This window comes from Arachis stenosperma, chromosome 9 (assembly GCF_014773155.1).
Source record: "Arachis stenosperma cultivar V10309 chromosome 9, arast.V10309.gnm1.PFL2, whole genome shotgun sequence".
In the NCBI taxonomy this organism is placed as follows: Eukaryota; Viridiplantae; Streptophyta; class Magnoliopsida; order Fabales; family Fabaceae; genus Arachis; species Arachis stenosperma.
The window spans coordinates 10,472,529-10,490,665 of record NC_080385.1 but is presented as its reverse complement, the minus strand read 5'-3'; the positions used below and the strand labels follow the sequence as shown (position 1 = coordinate 10,490,665).

At 34.4% G+C, this 18,137-nt stretch overlaps 1 protein-coding gene across 1 annotated transcript; it reads right to left on the bottom strand.

Annotated features, from left to right (window-relative positions):
* Positions 1-1,960: 1,960 nt before the first annotated feature.
* On the bottom strand, positions 1,961-11,218 carry LOC130950857 (zinc finger protein BRUTUS-like). The gene is made up of 14 exons (XM_057879456.1): positions 10,708-11,218; positions 9,452-9,661; positions 8,466-8,660; positions 8,001-8,356; positions 7,365-7,593; positions 6,918-7,086; positions 5,577-6,812; positions 5,318-5,489; positions 4,968-5,186; positions 4,756-4,893; positions 3,975-4,209; positions 3,763-3,822; positions 3,231-3,302; positions 1,961-2,456 (listed from the first exon to the last, which is right to left on the bottom strand). Exons 1-14 carry the CDS (start codon positions 11,002-11,004, stop codon positions 2,325-2,327), a joined length of 3,720 nt encoding a protein of 1,239 aa, XP_057735439.1. The 5' UTR covers positions 11,005-11,218; the 3' UTR covers positions 1,961-2,324.
* Between the last annotated feature and the right edge of the window lie 6,919 nt (positions 11,219-18,137).

Genomic DNA, 18,137 nt, shown 5'->3' with positions numbered 1-18,137 from the left:
CCCTGCATAGGTACCTACTTCATCCCTACTCTATTTAAGGTAGGGTCTTGAACATAGATTTGGGTTTAGGTAATATCTATTTCGGTATATATATAATTTTAATATTATATATATAATATGTAAAATAATTAATAATATTATATTATTTTTAAATTTTCACTTTACTTTATATTATATATGTGATGATAGTTATAAAATTTAGTTCTATTTATTAAATTTTAATAATTATAGAAGTAAGTAGGGTTGGAACAGGTAGAAGTTCAGTTTTTTGTTATCCATGAATAAGAGTGAAGCAAGTTTTATGAAGGTTATTGTAGAATGGAACGGGTCCGATAAAAAAAAATTTGTCTCTACTTGTCTTATTGTCATCTCTAGGTGTATACAAAAATCAGCTATTAAAATTAACTATTGAAATCGAATATATTAAAATATAAAATATACATTAAAAATGAGTTAAATTATACATATATTTATATATAAATACATGATAATTAATTTTAGCATGTAAATAGTATTTTTTATTTTTAAAATATTCTCATGAATTTAAGAATTGAGTTATATTTCTAATTGATAAATGCGAATAAATAAGATAGAATAAGTTAAATAAGTAGTTGTCATAAGTTATAATATAGTCTCATAAGAAAGTGCTTATTTGTGTAGTTTTAGGAATTTTTATTATTTAATATTTATCACTAGTTAAGTTTAAATTAGAGTTCATTTATTAACTTGACTGATGTAATTGAGAAGGTCGTTGCACTTGGCCATCAAGGTTATTATTGTAAAGAATAATTTAGTCATAATTGCAATATATATATATATATATATATAACGCAAAGCTTTCATATTATCTTTTGATAAAAATACTATATTTAAATAAGTATGGTGGATAATATATAAATGGGAAAAATTAAAAGAACCTTATAGACGTTATGAATTGATTATTCATATTAGATTCAAGATTAAGAGCACTTACCAATTATTTATCAATTCCATGAAATTAGTAATGAGGATATCCGAGTTTTATAAGTTGTCCCAACTCCCAAACTTGTAATTAGGGCCGGACTAATCCGTTAGAGTAGGGTTGTCTACCCAATTCGTTGCGGGTAGGATAGGGTAGAATGCGGTGTGAGTTTGCCGACGGGTAGGGTAAGATACGGGTTCAAGGTATACCCTACTCTATCCTACCCACACCTTTAATATATTATATAATATATATGTAAAAGTTATGTATATAGTAAAGAAAATGAGTATTAAACTCACAATCCTTTTCTTATAAAAATTTGAAATAACAAATAAACTAATTAATGATCATATTATTTATAATTTTATGTTAAATTTTTTAAAGATTTTATTGTTTTTAATTTTAATTTAAACAGTTTTTTATTTTGTATTTTATTAATATGTATAAAATTTAGAATGGCTAAATTTTATATTTATTCAAAATTTTTTTATTTTTTTGCGGGTTGAATCAGGTTTAAAATATTAGAGTGCGAGTAAAATTAAAATTAAGAAATTCTCAACCTACGGATAAGATATAGTAAAATTTTTAAAAATTTATTAACCCGCGGGTAAGATTACCTATTGCCAGTCCTACTTTGAAATCGGATGTCCAATTTCAATTTCAACTCTTATTCTGTGCCTAATTCTAACTGCCATATGGGGAATAACTGTTCAATTAAAAAAATTTCTTTGCGCAAATTTAAACGTATTAGGGAAAAATCAAAAAAAAAAAAAAGAAAGTAAAACATTGTTTACACCCTTAACTAACTATAAACTACCAAAGTAGCAATTAATCACGTAATTTGCATGATCATTCAATTGTGTGTAATATTACTATACAATCATGCTCAAAATTATCTATTATACATGAACGGAACCTAAGCTACTTAATTAAAATCTTTTCAGGTTAAAATATTAGAGAAACTGGCATACATTATGATTATTTACTATCATTTAAAAATAGAAACAAAACTAAGCTCATGCAGAAGCTGACCTAGGGTAGCTAGTCTCTTATAAACAGTCAATGAACTTAAAACAGCGAAATAGAGAGGGAAAAGTACAAGAGGATATACTAAGTTATCAATTGCAAAAATATAAGTTTGAAAGTGTTCATCTATACATAACTAAGGAACTGATTTGGTGCTTCAAACTCATGAGAAGGCATCTGGGAAGAGAAAGAGAACTTTGTAACTTAAATCATGAAAAAGAGGAATCCATAACCAAAGATCCTTGTAGTGGAAAATTTTGGATTGGCTATACATGTTATTTACAAACTCCTGTACCTCTTTAGCTCTTTCGTCAAATAGGAGCACCACTAACTAGGACTAGGAGCAGCTAGAATTGGTAGCCTCAGTCTTGATCACCCTAGTATTGTAGGAGCCACAGAATCCACATTTGTGATATAACCAGTGAAAACGTGAAGTGCCCTTTCTATCACAGTCATTGCAGAGTACGTCCTGCATTGCCATTACAAAATACCACTTCTAGGTTCATTATTTGCCTAACAAATTTCAGCATATTCATTCCATTGGCACTGATCATGAACAGGAGGGAGAAAAAAACAAAATTTCTATGCTATATGAGTTACTGGAGGAAGAAAACATGAGCTATGTAAGAATATGAAATCTCATCCCTAGTATCTGGCGGCTTTTGCAGATCCTGTTTCCTCCCAATCACAAAGCCACAAGGGTATTTTAACTGCTAAGTAATTAAACATAATACTTAAAACAGAATAGTCAAAGGTGCGTAAAATGCAAAAGGCAAGGCAAGAAAAGCTTCTGCGCCTTTCAAAGTTGAGGCTCAGCATTCATGGCACCTTCGCCTTTGACTACCTTGAGTTAAACATTGTAATATTATTTAATGTCTATTAAAAATTTGCATGTGGAGCTGGCACAAAAGTATTGTAGATTGTGATGAAAAATCTGGGTGGTGGCTGAATGAAAAATAGTATCCAACAAAATAATGTTTCTCACTGTGTATACAAAATGAGACATGTAAGTCATAAATTTAGACATGAAAGAAATTTCATAAAACATAGAAACAGATGGGGAAACTGTATAATTGAGTGCATAAAGCAAACGATACGAAACAAATTTTAAATTTTCATTTGAGATTAACTGACTTGCTTTTTTCGAGTAAATTAAAAAGCCAAAATGCATCATTGCAAAGAAGCCACAAAGAATACAGACGAGTAATCAGACCAAATAATATTCATGCAACAGAAGTATTACCTGATAGCGGGTCCTGTACTCTTCAGGAAGCTCCTCAGTAGCCAATAGAGCATCAAGCATACCAAAGTAAACCTGGGATGGTAAAGAACAATTAAGTATTGCATGCCATGTAATATTATGCATTTCACTTTCCACATGAAAGCAGGATCAGAACTCAGAAGAGTTCGATAACCAGTGCTTTTCGACCAAATATTTATATCCTAATAGTAGTCTACCAAGAGTACAACTGTACCTCCAACCCTCTCACCTTAGATATCCCTTAGTTAATCATTTCATACCCAAATAGTTTATGGTACCAAGATTTAACATGAGCATTCTTTGATATCACTAATCTTTTCTAAATCTTCTAATGAAATGTCAACAAAAGCACATGTATCCTTACACTATTTAGTTTTATCAAACACCTAATATAGTGCCATCACATGCAGAAGTTTGTAAAGATCAATCATAGCACATAATTGTATGCACAATAAAAAAACAGCTATACAATACCAGACCTGCTCGTAGATATTTACGAAGAGAATATTCTTACCGCCATATCTCCCAATGACTTGCTGCAGATTGGGCATGTGTAGTGACTACATGTGTATGCCTAACATTTCACAACAAAGTGTAAAATTGAATGAGAAACCTTCCTTGAAATTACTTCATTTGAAGAATCAGAAAGAAGATAAGAGATAAATGTTTCAAATACTCTTTACCCCTTGTTCTATAGGGAAAAATCCTAAAATGAGCATGACATACCTGAAAGCAAGCTGAATGCATGTAATGTCCACATGGTAGAGCCCTGACTGTTGCACTTGATGTGAACAAGTCATCACAGCATATTGGGCAGTTCATTTCTAAACCTTTCTCCAGGCACTTGTGAGATGTTGATTTTATTCCCAAGCAACAATTGCATTTCATGCAATGAAAATAGTCAATCCCAAGCCCTTGGCCAACACGGCAAATATTGCAATATGGGCAATGATACACATTCCTGAAAAAAAAAGATTCTCAAATTAGCATCCGAAAATCTACAAGGAAAAGATAAATAAACTGAATCAAATAGGGCACAAGTTTCCAAGCAGTTCCCTCTAAGGCAATCACGTAGCAGTGACCATAGGAAACATTTTCCATATTATTTCACAGAATCACAAGTATAAATAAAACATACATCTGTATATACAAGAATAAAAAATTTGTGAATATTGGAATCACAATTCCATGTTCAAACATATTTGTATATCCTCTGTCATTTTGAAAATATATGAATTTGTATTACAGGGTATGGATTCAGCATTGCACTCATTTACTTCAATCATTAATATTTACTGAATGTCCTGTATCATTCCTATGAAACCTCCACAAGTTTATTTTGTTTACTAATTGACTTTATACGTTAAATGGTGGATACAGATTATCCATAACCATAGGTGATAAGTTAATCTCAGTCCTAATGTAATTCACTACAATAACCAAGGTACTAGGTCAAAGGCATTTGTTGAAGATTTACTTCTAAAGCAAGAATCAAATGCAAAAATACCTTTCATCATCAAAAAACTTGCAAATATTGCAATAGTACTTGGCCATTGAAAGTCCATTACATGAAGGAGACATGCATACAGGCCCAACTGGCTGTATAGTCAGACACACCATACACATCATTTCCAATGTTGCTTTTCTGCAATCATCAATGGGTAATTAGAAATATAATCCACATAAAATATTATGAAATATGATTAAAAAAATATTTACCTATCCATTGAGTGGTCGCTCACATTGTCATGGCAAAATCTGCATGTAAATAACTTGCCACAACAAGCTGCACGAACCTTACAATTTCTCTTATAATGCTCACAACCCAAAACTTGCTTCTCTGGGTCCCGAAATGATGGTGAGCGTCCTTCTATTTCTTTATTAGAGGAGTCCCCAGATAAAGCTTTTGGTAACTTCTGCTGGGCAGCAATCCAACGACTACAACATAACATTAACTAATCAACTACAGCTTGATGAGATAGACTAAAATTCTATAAAAAATGAAGATGCAGTTTATTGTCAGAATGTCAGATTTATGTAAACAAGAGATAATGGTCACCAGAAGCAACCTTGTCATTAGATTCTGGACAAGATATGCCTTTCTCCTTGGATCAAGAGTCGAGTCACGATAGACCTTCCGGATCTCTGATTCAAGTTCATTCTGATTCATCCGGAATATGTCTTTCCAACCTGGCTTGAACATCTGATCATTGAGGTCCAAGCTTTCTTGATAGTCAGCACCTGAGACAATACCATAACACATGATACTTTCAATTATTCATCCAGCAATTGCCATAGAATGAAAATAACTCAAAGCATATTACAAACCTCTTTGAGAAGTGCTACACTCTGATGTTTCTGTTGGTGAAACAGGTACTGGACTCTCTTTTAAGCATTCATTTAGCCATTCATTGAACATAGTGTTCTTAGTTGCCTGTTTCCAGGTGTCCATCATTTTGTTCTGTTCGTCTTCAGTAAGTGCAGAAGTTACCCATGGTAACATAGATTGGAGAACTTCAGCACCTGTAGTTCCAATTATTCGGCCCACTATCTTGTCTTGCTCTTCCACAGTAAAATATTTCCCAAACAATGGCCAGAGCTCAAGTTCTTCCCGAAAAATATGCTGATCCAGGGTCACTCTTATTGATTTGCACATCCCTTGAAGCTTAGTTGCAAGCTCATTGTACTTTCTGATATTATCACTATCTTTAGCATCAGAAGATCCCATATTAATTTCATCTAAATTCTCCGACATGTGGGACTTCTGCATGGCTTCATGAAGCGATGAAAGCTCAGAAAGAACACAAGAAATATCTTCAAATAATTTTTCTTCCTGCTTATGGTCTAGCATGTATGAATGGCTCACATTATGAAGTGTCTCTTTGGATTCCAATGCAGGGAATACTATATCATCTTCAGCATTACTATGAGCTCTATATAAACCCCATAGAAGACGAAACCTTCCACTAAATTGGTGAATGGTAGTTTCATCACCTTCATTAAGCTTCCCAGACTCAACATCTAAATACTCCAAGTCTTTGCGTATAGCTTTATGGAATTTAAATATGGTATCAATTGGTCTTTCTGTCGATCCTACATCACATGGGCTGCTGTCTGTTTCCCATATGAAAAGACTAGAATTCAGGGATGGGGCAGAAGAGGCGATAGACAAGGAGCGTAAAGACTTGGCTGTAGAAAGTGAACTGAGCCCCAAATTGTTAGTGTTAACTCCTAAAGCTGGCACACAACAAGATCGGGGACTGCAACATTGTTTCTGGATACTTTCATTTTCTAAAGTTTCTGGGACGTCTCCATTCTTGTGCAACTCCGTCGTGTTGCGCTTCACTGATCTTTGGGAATCTGATCCAGTTAACAGAAAACAATCTCTAGCAGATGATGTAGAAGCACAACCACAGGAGGGCTGAACAATATTCTCTTCAATGTCAGCAAATGTTTGAGCACGACAGCAACCTAATGCACTTGAAGACAAACACAGACCATAGTTACGAGCCTTGCAAGCCCAACCACAAAAGAGTGTGACTAAAGCAGAGTCTGTCGCTGGAGCTGGAATGAATTGCAAAATTGTTAGATTGGAAGTCTCATGCTAAAGTACTCATCATATATGTATTTTCTTTCCACAAGAAGAAAATTTTAAAATAGACAGAAAACCTGCTAATTGCATATTTTTCAGAAACATCTTTGCTTCATCTTCAGTCAATGATCCAACCAACCATGGCAGCACACGTTCAATCAATTTCAGAGGCATCATGCACAAGCTTTGATACAGAAGTTCACGTTGCCTTTTGATACTAAAGTGCTTCCGAGCAAGTGGAAGAACCTACAGATGAGACAGAATCTATCATGTATTAAAAAAAATTAAATAAAAAAGATAGCTTACTGTTGCAACTATTTTGACCAACTTTTTTCCATAATTCAACTAGGGATTAAGAAGTACAGAACCTCTCCTACATCATATTTATCTACCGGAAAAACAAATAATTAATTCACTTAATAAAAGCATTGCTTATACTTATCAGGCGTTTGCCAAGCTATGACATGCTTTTGAAGATTAACACTACGTACAGTCCACATCTCACTCAAGCAATGAAGACTCACCTGAACTTCTTCATTCTTGAAATGCCTCTGGATGGTTTCCATTATATGATCAGCATGTGAGCACAACTTGGAATAAAATTCAACTTCGGAGTTAGATGTTGCTCCTTCACCTTGAATTCTTTCAATCAAACACCGGAAGTCATTAAATTGGCTTTCTTCTTCAGCATGCTCCTGAAAGAAAGATAGCTCTGCGTCTACTGCTGGAAAAATAACCCTGTCCTCAGCAATACTGCATTTTATAGAAAAGTCAATTAGTCAGTCCTTGAGAATTGAGAGAAAGAATTGACTAAAGAGGGAAGCTTTTAGAAAGTAGATAACTTAACGGACTTTCTTTCAAAATCATTTTGCCACTCAATATACTACAGGAGATCAAAACAACAGATTCTCCCCAAGAGGATAGCATTTAAGAAAGTAGCACACTTCAATCTTTTGTAAATTTCAATTTGTAAATCAATATATAAAAGGGAATTAAAATACACACTCTTTTATGTATAAAAGGAATTAAAATACAGCACTCTTTTATGTTGCAAAATGAGTTAAAAAAGAAACATCCAACAGGAAATCAAAATAATGACTTTTTTAACTGAAAAAACACGTGATACTTCTACATGGTATAGAACAAAGTTAAAGCAATACCTGTGAAATATGCAAACTTCTGCAATGAATTGCAACCTTTCATTAAAAGCTGACAGATTGGTAAAATCTCCAGACAATTGTATCTTTCTGGTCTCCACTGCTATCTCATTTAATTCTTTTTTAATTGCATTATGCCAGAGCAATATTTCATCTATCGGATGTGTTCCGGTAGTGTCAGAAACATCTATGATACATTCAGAATATTTCCTTTTCCCCGTTCCTGTGGACTCACATGCACATTTTACTTTCCCAATCTGATGGGTTAATGGACTAGGACTACATCGAACTTGAGAATGATCTACACCATTTTCAACTGTGTTAGCACTACTTCTACCTTCCATCCATGTGTAAATAACCTTCAATAAGCAAGAATATGATCAGTTACATTATCATGACATGTTCAAAGGCATATAAAACGAGAAAGGAACAAAAGAATAACACTCTAAAACATCATTAACATCACACCTTTTGAAGAAGTGTCTCCTCTGGAACTATTTTGCTTAAGTACTTCCGCAAATCCTGAGATTCTTCAGGTGATATAGATGTTGAAAGCCATGGAAGAAATTCAGCCATCATATTCACAGGAATACTGCAAAGGAATTGCCAAACTAAAGATGCTTGTTCCTCCAGAGAGAACTTCTCAATGAGCAGTGGAAAAACCTAGTATCATCCAACAAAACAAAAGTAAGACACACCAAAATCAACAGGGATTTTCATCCTTCTAAAATAAGGTAATAATTTCCATAATGAAACTCGCACATCCATTTCACAAGATAAATATCTGTATTGTTCATACCCTTTTAAGGGAGAGAGAGACTTCATAAGCAAACATGCCAACGTGTTAATTGTTTGAATTTTATGGTTTATAACCCAATCCCAATCACATGGACAGATGTGCATTGTTTGGTTTTTCTCCGAAATGGTACTCTCAGGTTTGCAAATAAAACAAACTATTGAGATCTGGTCTAACCTGTAGTCTTCTATGATATGGGGCTACTTTCCTTTACTTTAAAGGATATTAAAGGTTATTATAGTTTGCATATTTTGTATTTGTATACAAGTATATGGGCATTATAGAAGAAAAATCAATATAGTCCTGCTATTGTTCGTATCAAAGACTACACATGACTAGTTTTATGCTAATAAAAGTTACACTACTGATGCTGAATCACAACTTCAAATCAACATGGTTGGGTTAAGGAAAGTAGTCACTAAAGAATATTAAACTCATCAAATAAGCAAAGCACAAATTGGATAACAGACATCGAACAAATATAATCTTTACAGTTATACCACATGGTATGTAGCATCTAGCCTGCAATAACCTGTCAGTAAATAATAGTACCTTTAGCTTATAGTTGTTGGGAGTGAAAAAAGAAAAAAAAAAACAAAGCTATGTGAACTATCAACTATGCATTTATCTCAATAGAAGAGTCAAAGTGGACATCTACCTGCTCCTCTTCCTTAGCTAAGTGTTGACTAACTGATGTGTGTAAAGCTCCTGTGCACGATGCTAACTCCCTTGGGAAACTTTCATCGTTATGGGTTGAAGAATTTAGAAGCTCAAATAGATGATCAAAAAGATTGCTTTCCCCCTTGTGTTCAAGAGAATATGTCTGTGCTACGTTCTTCACACGTATGTCTAAAGCTGGAAAAATCACCTACATTCCAGAATAGATTTCCCTCAGAATGTTCAATTGTAGCAGAAAGGCAGGAACCACTATATTGGATCATGAAACATCAATTTGGAAAAGTACAAAGCACGTATATAGGATCAAAATCATAAGAAAAACAGTCCTTAGACTCCATGAAGAAGATATCAATAGCATATACCACTATAGATAAATGATAAACCAAATGCAAAAGAATGCCCTGAAGATTTAAATCCAAAGGTGACAATGCTCACAGATTTCCATCCAACTTATTTGGAAAAAGAATAAAATAAAATGCATTGCAAGACCAACCCAACTGTCTTTCATACCATAATACCACCAAAATTTGTGTGTATAGAGATAGACCAATCATTTCAAATCAAACAGAAATCTAATCGTGTATCACGAACTAGATAAAGTTACTTCGATATAAAATCTAAATTCAGTCTCAACTCACGGATCAGCACACAACCAATATAATTACAACTATTTACTACTATTTAGTGATAAACAATAGCTCACTGTTCTTATAAACCCATAAAGGCACAAACTAAGGAACCGCAAGTTAATCTCCTCACGCAACATATAGATCAACAAGAGCGGTATAGACATTAGAACTTAGAAGTGATTGTAACTAACATTCTTCAGTTGGCAAAAGTTAAAAAAAAAACAAATAAAAAGAGAAAAAAAAAAAAAGCAAAATCTTAATTGAGAATGACACCCTAGGAAGGGATTCACCATATTAAGGCCTTGCATATCCAATTCATCTTATCAAAAGCCAAAAATAATGAGAATGACAACAAGGCTATCCATTTTGAACGAAAATTAAAAAAAAAAAAAACACCAAAACATCTTGATTAATGAAAAATCCCACTACGAAACTTCAATTTTTCAGCACACGACAAAAAAGTAAATAAATACTTTCACTGAAACTCAATTTTTCTTACCCTATTCAAAATCTCCAAGTTTCTTCTACACCATTTTTCGACACACTTTTAACATGTTCCAAAGAAAGAAACAGAAACGAAAGAACAAAAATCCAGAAAGTGGCGAACCTCATCTTCAGCATTGGAGTGGTGCCTATACATCGATCTGATGAAATGGTACCGTTCAGAGAGCGGCCGGAGCTCGGAGCGGTCACCATCACCGGTGGCGAACGCCATGGCCGATCGGTGCAAAGCATCGAGCTCGTTCCTAATCGCCTTGTGGAAGAACGAGAATATCAAAATTGGCGACTCCAATTGCGAAGAACCGTTGAATGCGCCGCCATTGGAAGATTCCACCTTGCTCACGCGATTCGGCAGCACCGCCACTCCCTCCAGGTGCTGCACCCCCGTTAACGGCGTCGCCATCGCTCTTTCCCTTCCTTCTCTCTATCCAATTTTCTCGCACTTTCTCGGAAGCTCGAATTTTCCCGGAAAATCTCTATTTTTCTATCTCGCGTTTCATTTCCTTTGTTTTTTTTTTTTTTTAGTTATTTTTTATCGTTTCTCAACAATTAAATCTTTGTAAATGGGTGAGAAAGGGAGAAACGTTTCTTTCTTTTTTTTTTTTTTCTGTGTGCAGATATATAATTATATATTGTAATAAACGTTTTTTATTTTATTTTTTTTTTTTTTTTTTTTTTTTTTGGGGTTGAAGAAGAGAAGAGATTAAGAGAATTTGCAAAGGGTTGTTTGGTTAGTTCGATAAGACAAGGTGCGAGGTGTTGTGTTGTGACTTGTTCGAGAGTGAGGGACATGAAACGTTTCTTTCTTTTTTTTTTCTTTTCTGTGTGCAGATATAATTATATATTGTAATAACGTTTTTTATTTTTTTTTTTTTTTTTTTTTTTTTTTTTGGGTTGAAGAAGAGAAGAGATTAAGAGAATTTGCAAAGGGTTGTTTGGTTAGTTCGATAAGACAAGGTGCGAGGTGTTGTGTTGTGACTTGTTCGAGAGTGAGGGACATGATGACGTTTGTTATTTATACGCCTATTCCCTTGCCACGTGGACTCTGATTTGCCACGTAGGATGATCATGTCATTTGCTGAGTTTTCTTTGTGGTCAATTTTGAAAGGTACTAAGATGCTTCGAGGATTTCATCTTTCAATTGAGTGTATCAAGATCACATCTCTTGTGGTATTAAAAAAAGTAACAAAAATTAAAAAGATACTACTACCAACTATATATAGAAGCTAAATTAATTGCACCCATTTAAATAATAGTGCAAAATAATAATATCAAGTTTCTTTAATTCCGCGCATTTAAGTATTAAATTTTAAATTTTAATAGTATAAAAATAAAATATTAATTGAATGTTGATTAATATTAATAAAAAATATTAATTTCTTTTTTTAATTGTTAATAAAAAAAGAATACTTCATTAATTAAAAATTTTTTCCTTTGTTGCAAAAAGTTATAATCTTACTAAATAATTCAATTTCACTCTATTTCAAAAAGTTTGTTAAGAATTCAAGTTTTTGTTTTTTTTTTTTTTTGGAATAAGTATTTAAATTGATTTTCTAAATTTTAGTTAATTGAATCAAATGAGTTTATATTGAATTAATATGCTTCAATATTGGTCAAATATACCAGTTTTTTTCATTGAATTACAAACTACCATTATGCATGTTAGTTAACTTGAGATAACAATTCGATTATTAGATTCAAATTTGTAGGACCAACTTAACTCATCACGTGTAAAATTTAAGGTATGAAATTAAACCTTACTCCATTGTTGGTATGATATTCTATTACCTTAATATATAATTAAAATATTTCATCATATAGGTTAAAGTCGATTTTTACGTTTATTTACATGAGCATATGTGTAATATTTTCTCTTAATCATCATCCTAATTATTCTCTTTATTTTTAAATGTCAAATATTATTAAAAAAAAGGTCTTGTTTGAAAATTAGAATGATGTTTAGGATCGATGTTGGTTTGAGAAAATACTATACATCATTATTCTAATCATACATAAATACATAAATCAAATTGAGTAATAAAGTAAAAAGCTTTCGCAATGAGACTAGACTCTGTATATTCCATTGTAATTCGGCTGTTCAAATTTGAAATTTCAAAAGACTATTTTCAGTGATAAGAAAGTGATCACAAATTGTTAATAGTATTTTGCGCAAATCAAACAATTAGCTTGTTGTGATAATCAAGAATATATAATTATTATAAATATTGTAGTATAAAAAGCTTTAAGATTAATGTTCATATTTTATTTTGTTTTAATAAAAGAATACTGTCAAAATCGATAAAAAAAAAAAACAATTATTATGAAAAAAAATTGTACTATGGTTGCAAACTTGCAATATCTGCTTGGTTGCAGGAAAAGACGAGGTAATTAAACTAAACTACAATGCTATAAATATTAAATAGAATAGATCATTAAAAAAAAAGTAAAAAACAGAGAGAGAGATAGCGAGAGATTTTTTACTATGAATGTCTATTTATGCTCCTAGTTTTTTATCATTTCGAACTTTTTGGTGGTTGTTTGGTTTTTTTATTTAAATTATTTGAATGTAATATTTACGAAAATATATAATTTATTTTATAATCTAAATATAGTGTTTAAAAATTAGTTAAAGATACATCACGGATACATTATATTTAAAATATGATATATAAAATTAAAAATTGGTAAATCGAGTATTGTATATCCGAGATATGTTCATCAATAAATTTGGGACAAATTTAAAAAAATTTAATGATTTAAATTTTTAAATTTAAAAATTAACAATTTAAAATTTTAAAATTATTTAAGATATGTACAAAACTTCTTTATATGTCAATATAATATTTTAAATAGTATTAAACTGGTTTTTTTTATTTTTTTATTTTATCCAACTTTATTCAAATAATTTTAAAAATAAATATACTTGTATTATTATTATATTCGTATGGCCATTATGAGTATTGTCAAATTAATTTTAATAAAACAATTGAATATAAGTACAAATATTGGATGAATATTTAATAATTAAAAGAATAATATATTTAATAAAAAAATTATTTCTTTAATATTATTTCTGATACCACGGGATGCATCCAGACGTACTTCTGAAAGAACATACCAAGGGACCAACAGATGAGAAACACTGTCTCAACAATCTGGCCAAACATCTCACCTTCCACAACAATCCTAACGTCGATGTACTCACAGGAGCCATTGAAGGACTCTCACTTTCCTCAGAAGAGGAAGCTTCCTCCTCTAGAACTGTACAGGAAGAATTACAAGAATTCCAAGCTAATTTTCTTGCTTCATCTGTGATTTATCCTACACCGCCACTCTACCAGGATGAACACCCATGGAATTCTCCTCTTGCAGATCAAGCCACCTATGGCTACGGAAACATTGAAGATGAAGAACCAGGATCAAGAGTCTATCCATTACTGCCAAGCCCAACACATGTGGATGCTGGAATTGAAGACGATGATACTGAGGATCAATACACAGAAGGACCACATGACCTTGTGGATGACATTGATGAACATGAGCCCATTACGAAATACAGTCCGTGAAGAATGGGACCCAGCAATAATCATAATGTCCAGAAGTAATTATGATATTTTGTCTTTTATAATCATGTAAAATATGGTGTGACATAAAGTAAGTTTGTCCTTTTATAATCATCAAAAAGAGTGATGTGAGATAAAGTTGTCATAATGTAATCAGAGATAAGATTCCTTCTTATCTCCTAGTAGTGCGGTCCACGTGCCTGTAGTCTAGTAGCTTGCTTAAAGTTGTTTGTCTTGTTGTAATGATGGATAAGATTCTTTCTTATCCTCTGCTACCCAAGAGCCTCTATATATAGAGGGCTCTGCCATTGTAAAATTCAGAACTTAATCTTTCAATAAAACCATTGTAAGATATTCACCATGAATACTCTCTAAATCTCTCTCTCTCTGAAATCTTGAGTTTCCAATATGCTTATCTTTGCTTATTAGTTTCACGTATGCTCTAGGCTTGCCTCAGTCTTGAGGATCCTGCCTATCAGAAATGAAACTGATCCGATCCATGAGAAGTTCCAGTATTGGAAAGAAAGAACATATCGGCATCCATGACGATCTTGTCATAAGGTCCCTTGAATCCCCAATTGAGATGAGTTTAGTGGGAAATCGGGATAGAGATGACAGGATGTATTGGTCCCTTGGTATGTTCTTTCAGAAGTACGTCTGGATGCACCCCGTGGTATCAGAGCCTAATGAACTAAAGCAAAGAGAAGGTATATTGGAGATAATAGAGAGTAAGAGAGACTTTGAAATATTCATGTCAAACCCTGAATCTAGCCAACCTATCTTTCATAACACAGAATTTTCTCTTAATCATTTACCACCATCTGTTCATAAAACCTTATCCAACAAGATAGAAAACCTTGTTGAAATCACCCATGTTCCAGAAGACTCAAAAATCCCTGCTACTCAGCAACCTCTCATAAATCCATACTCTTTCTACCACCGGAAAAAGCAGTTTAGTATTCGCCACCTCATAAGAAGGGAATCATCACCTCCTGTTAAGGAAGTGATTCAAACTTCCCGTTTACAACAGTGTGGTCTTCAAGCCACCTCTGCAGAACAGTATGTTACGATTGAGATCCCTCAAGAACTCATTCGTGAATACTTGTCACAAGGATATACTCACCTGCACCTTGGAGCCATAAGGTTGATTCTAACCTTACATGGCAGAAAAGGACTGCCTGTCACCGCAAAAATCGCACTTTTAGATACCACCTTCAAGGAATACCAACATGCGCTCATTGGAGCACTTGTATCCACTCTCACTAATGGGAGTGTGATTCTCACAATCTCACCAGATTTCACTATCAGGCTTACAGATCCGACCCTTTCCCAAAGGATTCGGATACAGATCCAGTTGATTGGTGTTACGCAAGACGCCAGTGCTGAACAAGCAACACTCCATCACCAAGTGTTGTACAGAATCCAAGATCATGCCTTGGATCTGAACCTTCCAAACACCACCCATGATGCGCTTCTGATGTTCACAGACAAGAACCATGGTCCGGCCATAGTTAGCATCCCAAGAATGATTCCTCCAGACGAGCTTGCTGCCATAGTACCACTGGAATGGATTACTAACTATGAGAAAGCTTTTCCACAAAGCACTCCTGACGTCCATACAACAGCACCACCAGTTGTCACACGAGAGACTGACGGATCAGTCAGAACGGTTTTTCAAAGACCAGGAACAGAAGGACGACCATCTTTTTCTAGACAGTCATCTTCCAGAAGGATCTATATGATCTCTCCTCTCACTGTTCAACATACCAGTGATCAGGATGACCCCCCAATTCACTACTATGAAGAAGGAAAGCCAGTCTATGTCTCACACGTTAATGGCCATTTCATATGGGATGTTGACCACAGTATGTGCGACTCAGATTGCGACTGCGATGTTTGGGGAGAATCAGAAGATGAGGACTACTACAAAAAGAAGAAGTCCAAAAAGAACAGGAAGCAGAGCTGTACTGCTCCTTCAAAGTTCTATCCACCAGATGAACCTGAAGAACCACCAAGGGTTTACCTAAGGAAGAAGAAAAAGAAGATCCTTAGACCTCAATTCTCAGATCCTATTGCTGTACCATGTATAGCAACTCTCAAGCCTTATGAGCAGGAATTTTCTCCTCTACAGGTTTCCACTGACAGTCAAAGGATTACTCGACGGCCATACATAGCCCCAAAAGGAGTAACTCCACAAGGAGTCCAGTCAACTTCACCTCAAGATGAGGTCCTGAATTGGCAAACAGAGAATGCTGTTAGCCAAAATAAAGTCCTGTTGAGAATCGATCACACTTTGGAAACACTCGTTGAGAAGACAGACAACCTGTCCTCACAAGTGTACTCAGTTCAAACACAAGTTGATGAGCTAAAGAATAGACTGACCACACAAGCCCAAAAACTTGACCAAGACCTAAAGGCTTACATCCAAACCCATTACTTTGGCCCAGATTTCCAAAAGAAAGACCAAGAGCTTACCCGTATTAAAGCTCAGATCAGACAGATCGAACAAGACCAAGCCAGACAACCCAAGCCACAAGCTTTGGCCACAGATCCCTTAGCCTTATATCCACCACAGTACCCCATATACACACCCACTTACATTCCTCCACAGCAGCCAACTATAAATGAACCTGACTATGACAACATCTTTAAAACCCATTACCACCTTGCCCGAAGACTACACACAAAGCCTAAGCCACACCCGGTCCAACCTACAGGCCCTTCACAAAAAAGGATGCATAATCCACCATGGTCAGAAAGAGAATTTCTCAGAGGAGAAATCTCTGGAGAAAAAACTGAGGCAATTTCCAAAGAAGAACAGGCACCAGAAAAGAGGACAATCGGAATGATTGATGCAGACGTCACTTCAAGTGACTCTTTTGAAGAAGTAACGTCTGACTCATCAGACTTTTCGATTGAAGAATCATTTGAGGAAGATCACATTGCAGACCTTTCTGCAATAGCAATGGTTGGTCAAAACAACCCAACCTCAGAAGAAGAAGAAGGAGAAGGAATAGTCGTGGAAGAAGATGATGATCCCCCACAGACTAAGACCACTCAGACGAAAGCAGGCAACCATTATTTCACTTTCGATAACCTTCCTCCTCACAAATACAGAGAAAGGTTGAATGATTTTGGAGCCTGGATTGATACCAAGATGTCCAGCCCTAATGCAGATATCCAGCAGGTACTCTCTGAGTTTGTCACCAGGATGACCGGCAATCTTAGAGAGAATGGATAAACACACTAAGTGAGTATGAGCGAATGCAGCTCACTGGTGGAAGTGCTGCTCAGTTTCTAGGAAGGTTGCATAGAGAATTCCTAGGAGACATTGGGATTATCCAGCAGAGAAATTCCCAAGAATACTACGAGATGAAATGCTGTTCACTCAATAAGAAAGAATCTTATCCATCATTACAACAAGACAAACAACTTTAAGCAAGCTACTAGACTACAGGCACGTGGACCGCACTACTAGGAGATAAGAAGGAATCTTATCTCTGATTACATTATGACAACTTTATCTCACATCACTCTTTTTGATGATTATAAAAGGACAAACTTACTTTATGTCACACCATATTTTACATGATTATAAAAGACAAAATATCATAATTACTTCTGGACATTATGATTATTGCTGGGTCCCATTCTTCACGGACTGTATTTCGTAATGGGCTCATGTTCATCAATGTCATCCACAAGGTCATGTGGTCCTTCTGTGTATTGATCCTCAGTATCATCGTCTTCAATTCCAGCATCCACATGTGTTGGGCTTGGCAGTAATGGATAGACTCTTGATCCTGGTTCTTCATCTTCAATGTTTCCGTAGCCATAGGTGGCTTGATCTGCAAGAGGAGAATTCCATGGGTGTTCATCCTGGTAGAGTGGCGGTGTAGGATAAATCACAGATGAAGCAAGAAAATTAGCAATGCTCATAAATAACTTTACGAGTATAATAATATAAGTATAT

Bases quoted from the DNA above. Each gene is read 5' to 3' on its own strand.
- LOC130950857 (XM_057879456.1), bottom strand. From the start codon at position 11,004: ATGGCGACGCCGTTAACGGGGGTGCAGCACCTGGAGGGAGTGGCGGTG. The intron at 4,894-4,967 runs GTAAATATTTTT...TGATGATTGCAG, and splicing joins AGCGACCACTCAATGGATAG to AAAAGCAACATTGGAAATGA. The intron at 4,210-4,755 runs GTATTTTTGCAT...TTTTTTTTTCAG, and splicing joins AAGTTTTTTGATGATGAAAG to GAATGTGTATCATTGCCCAT.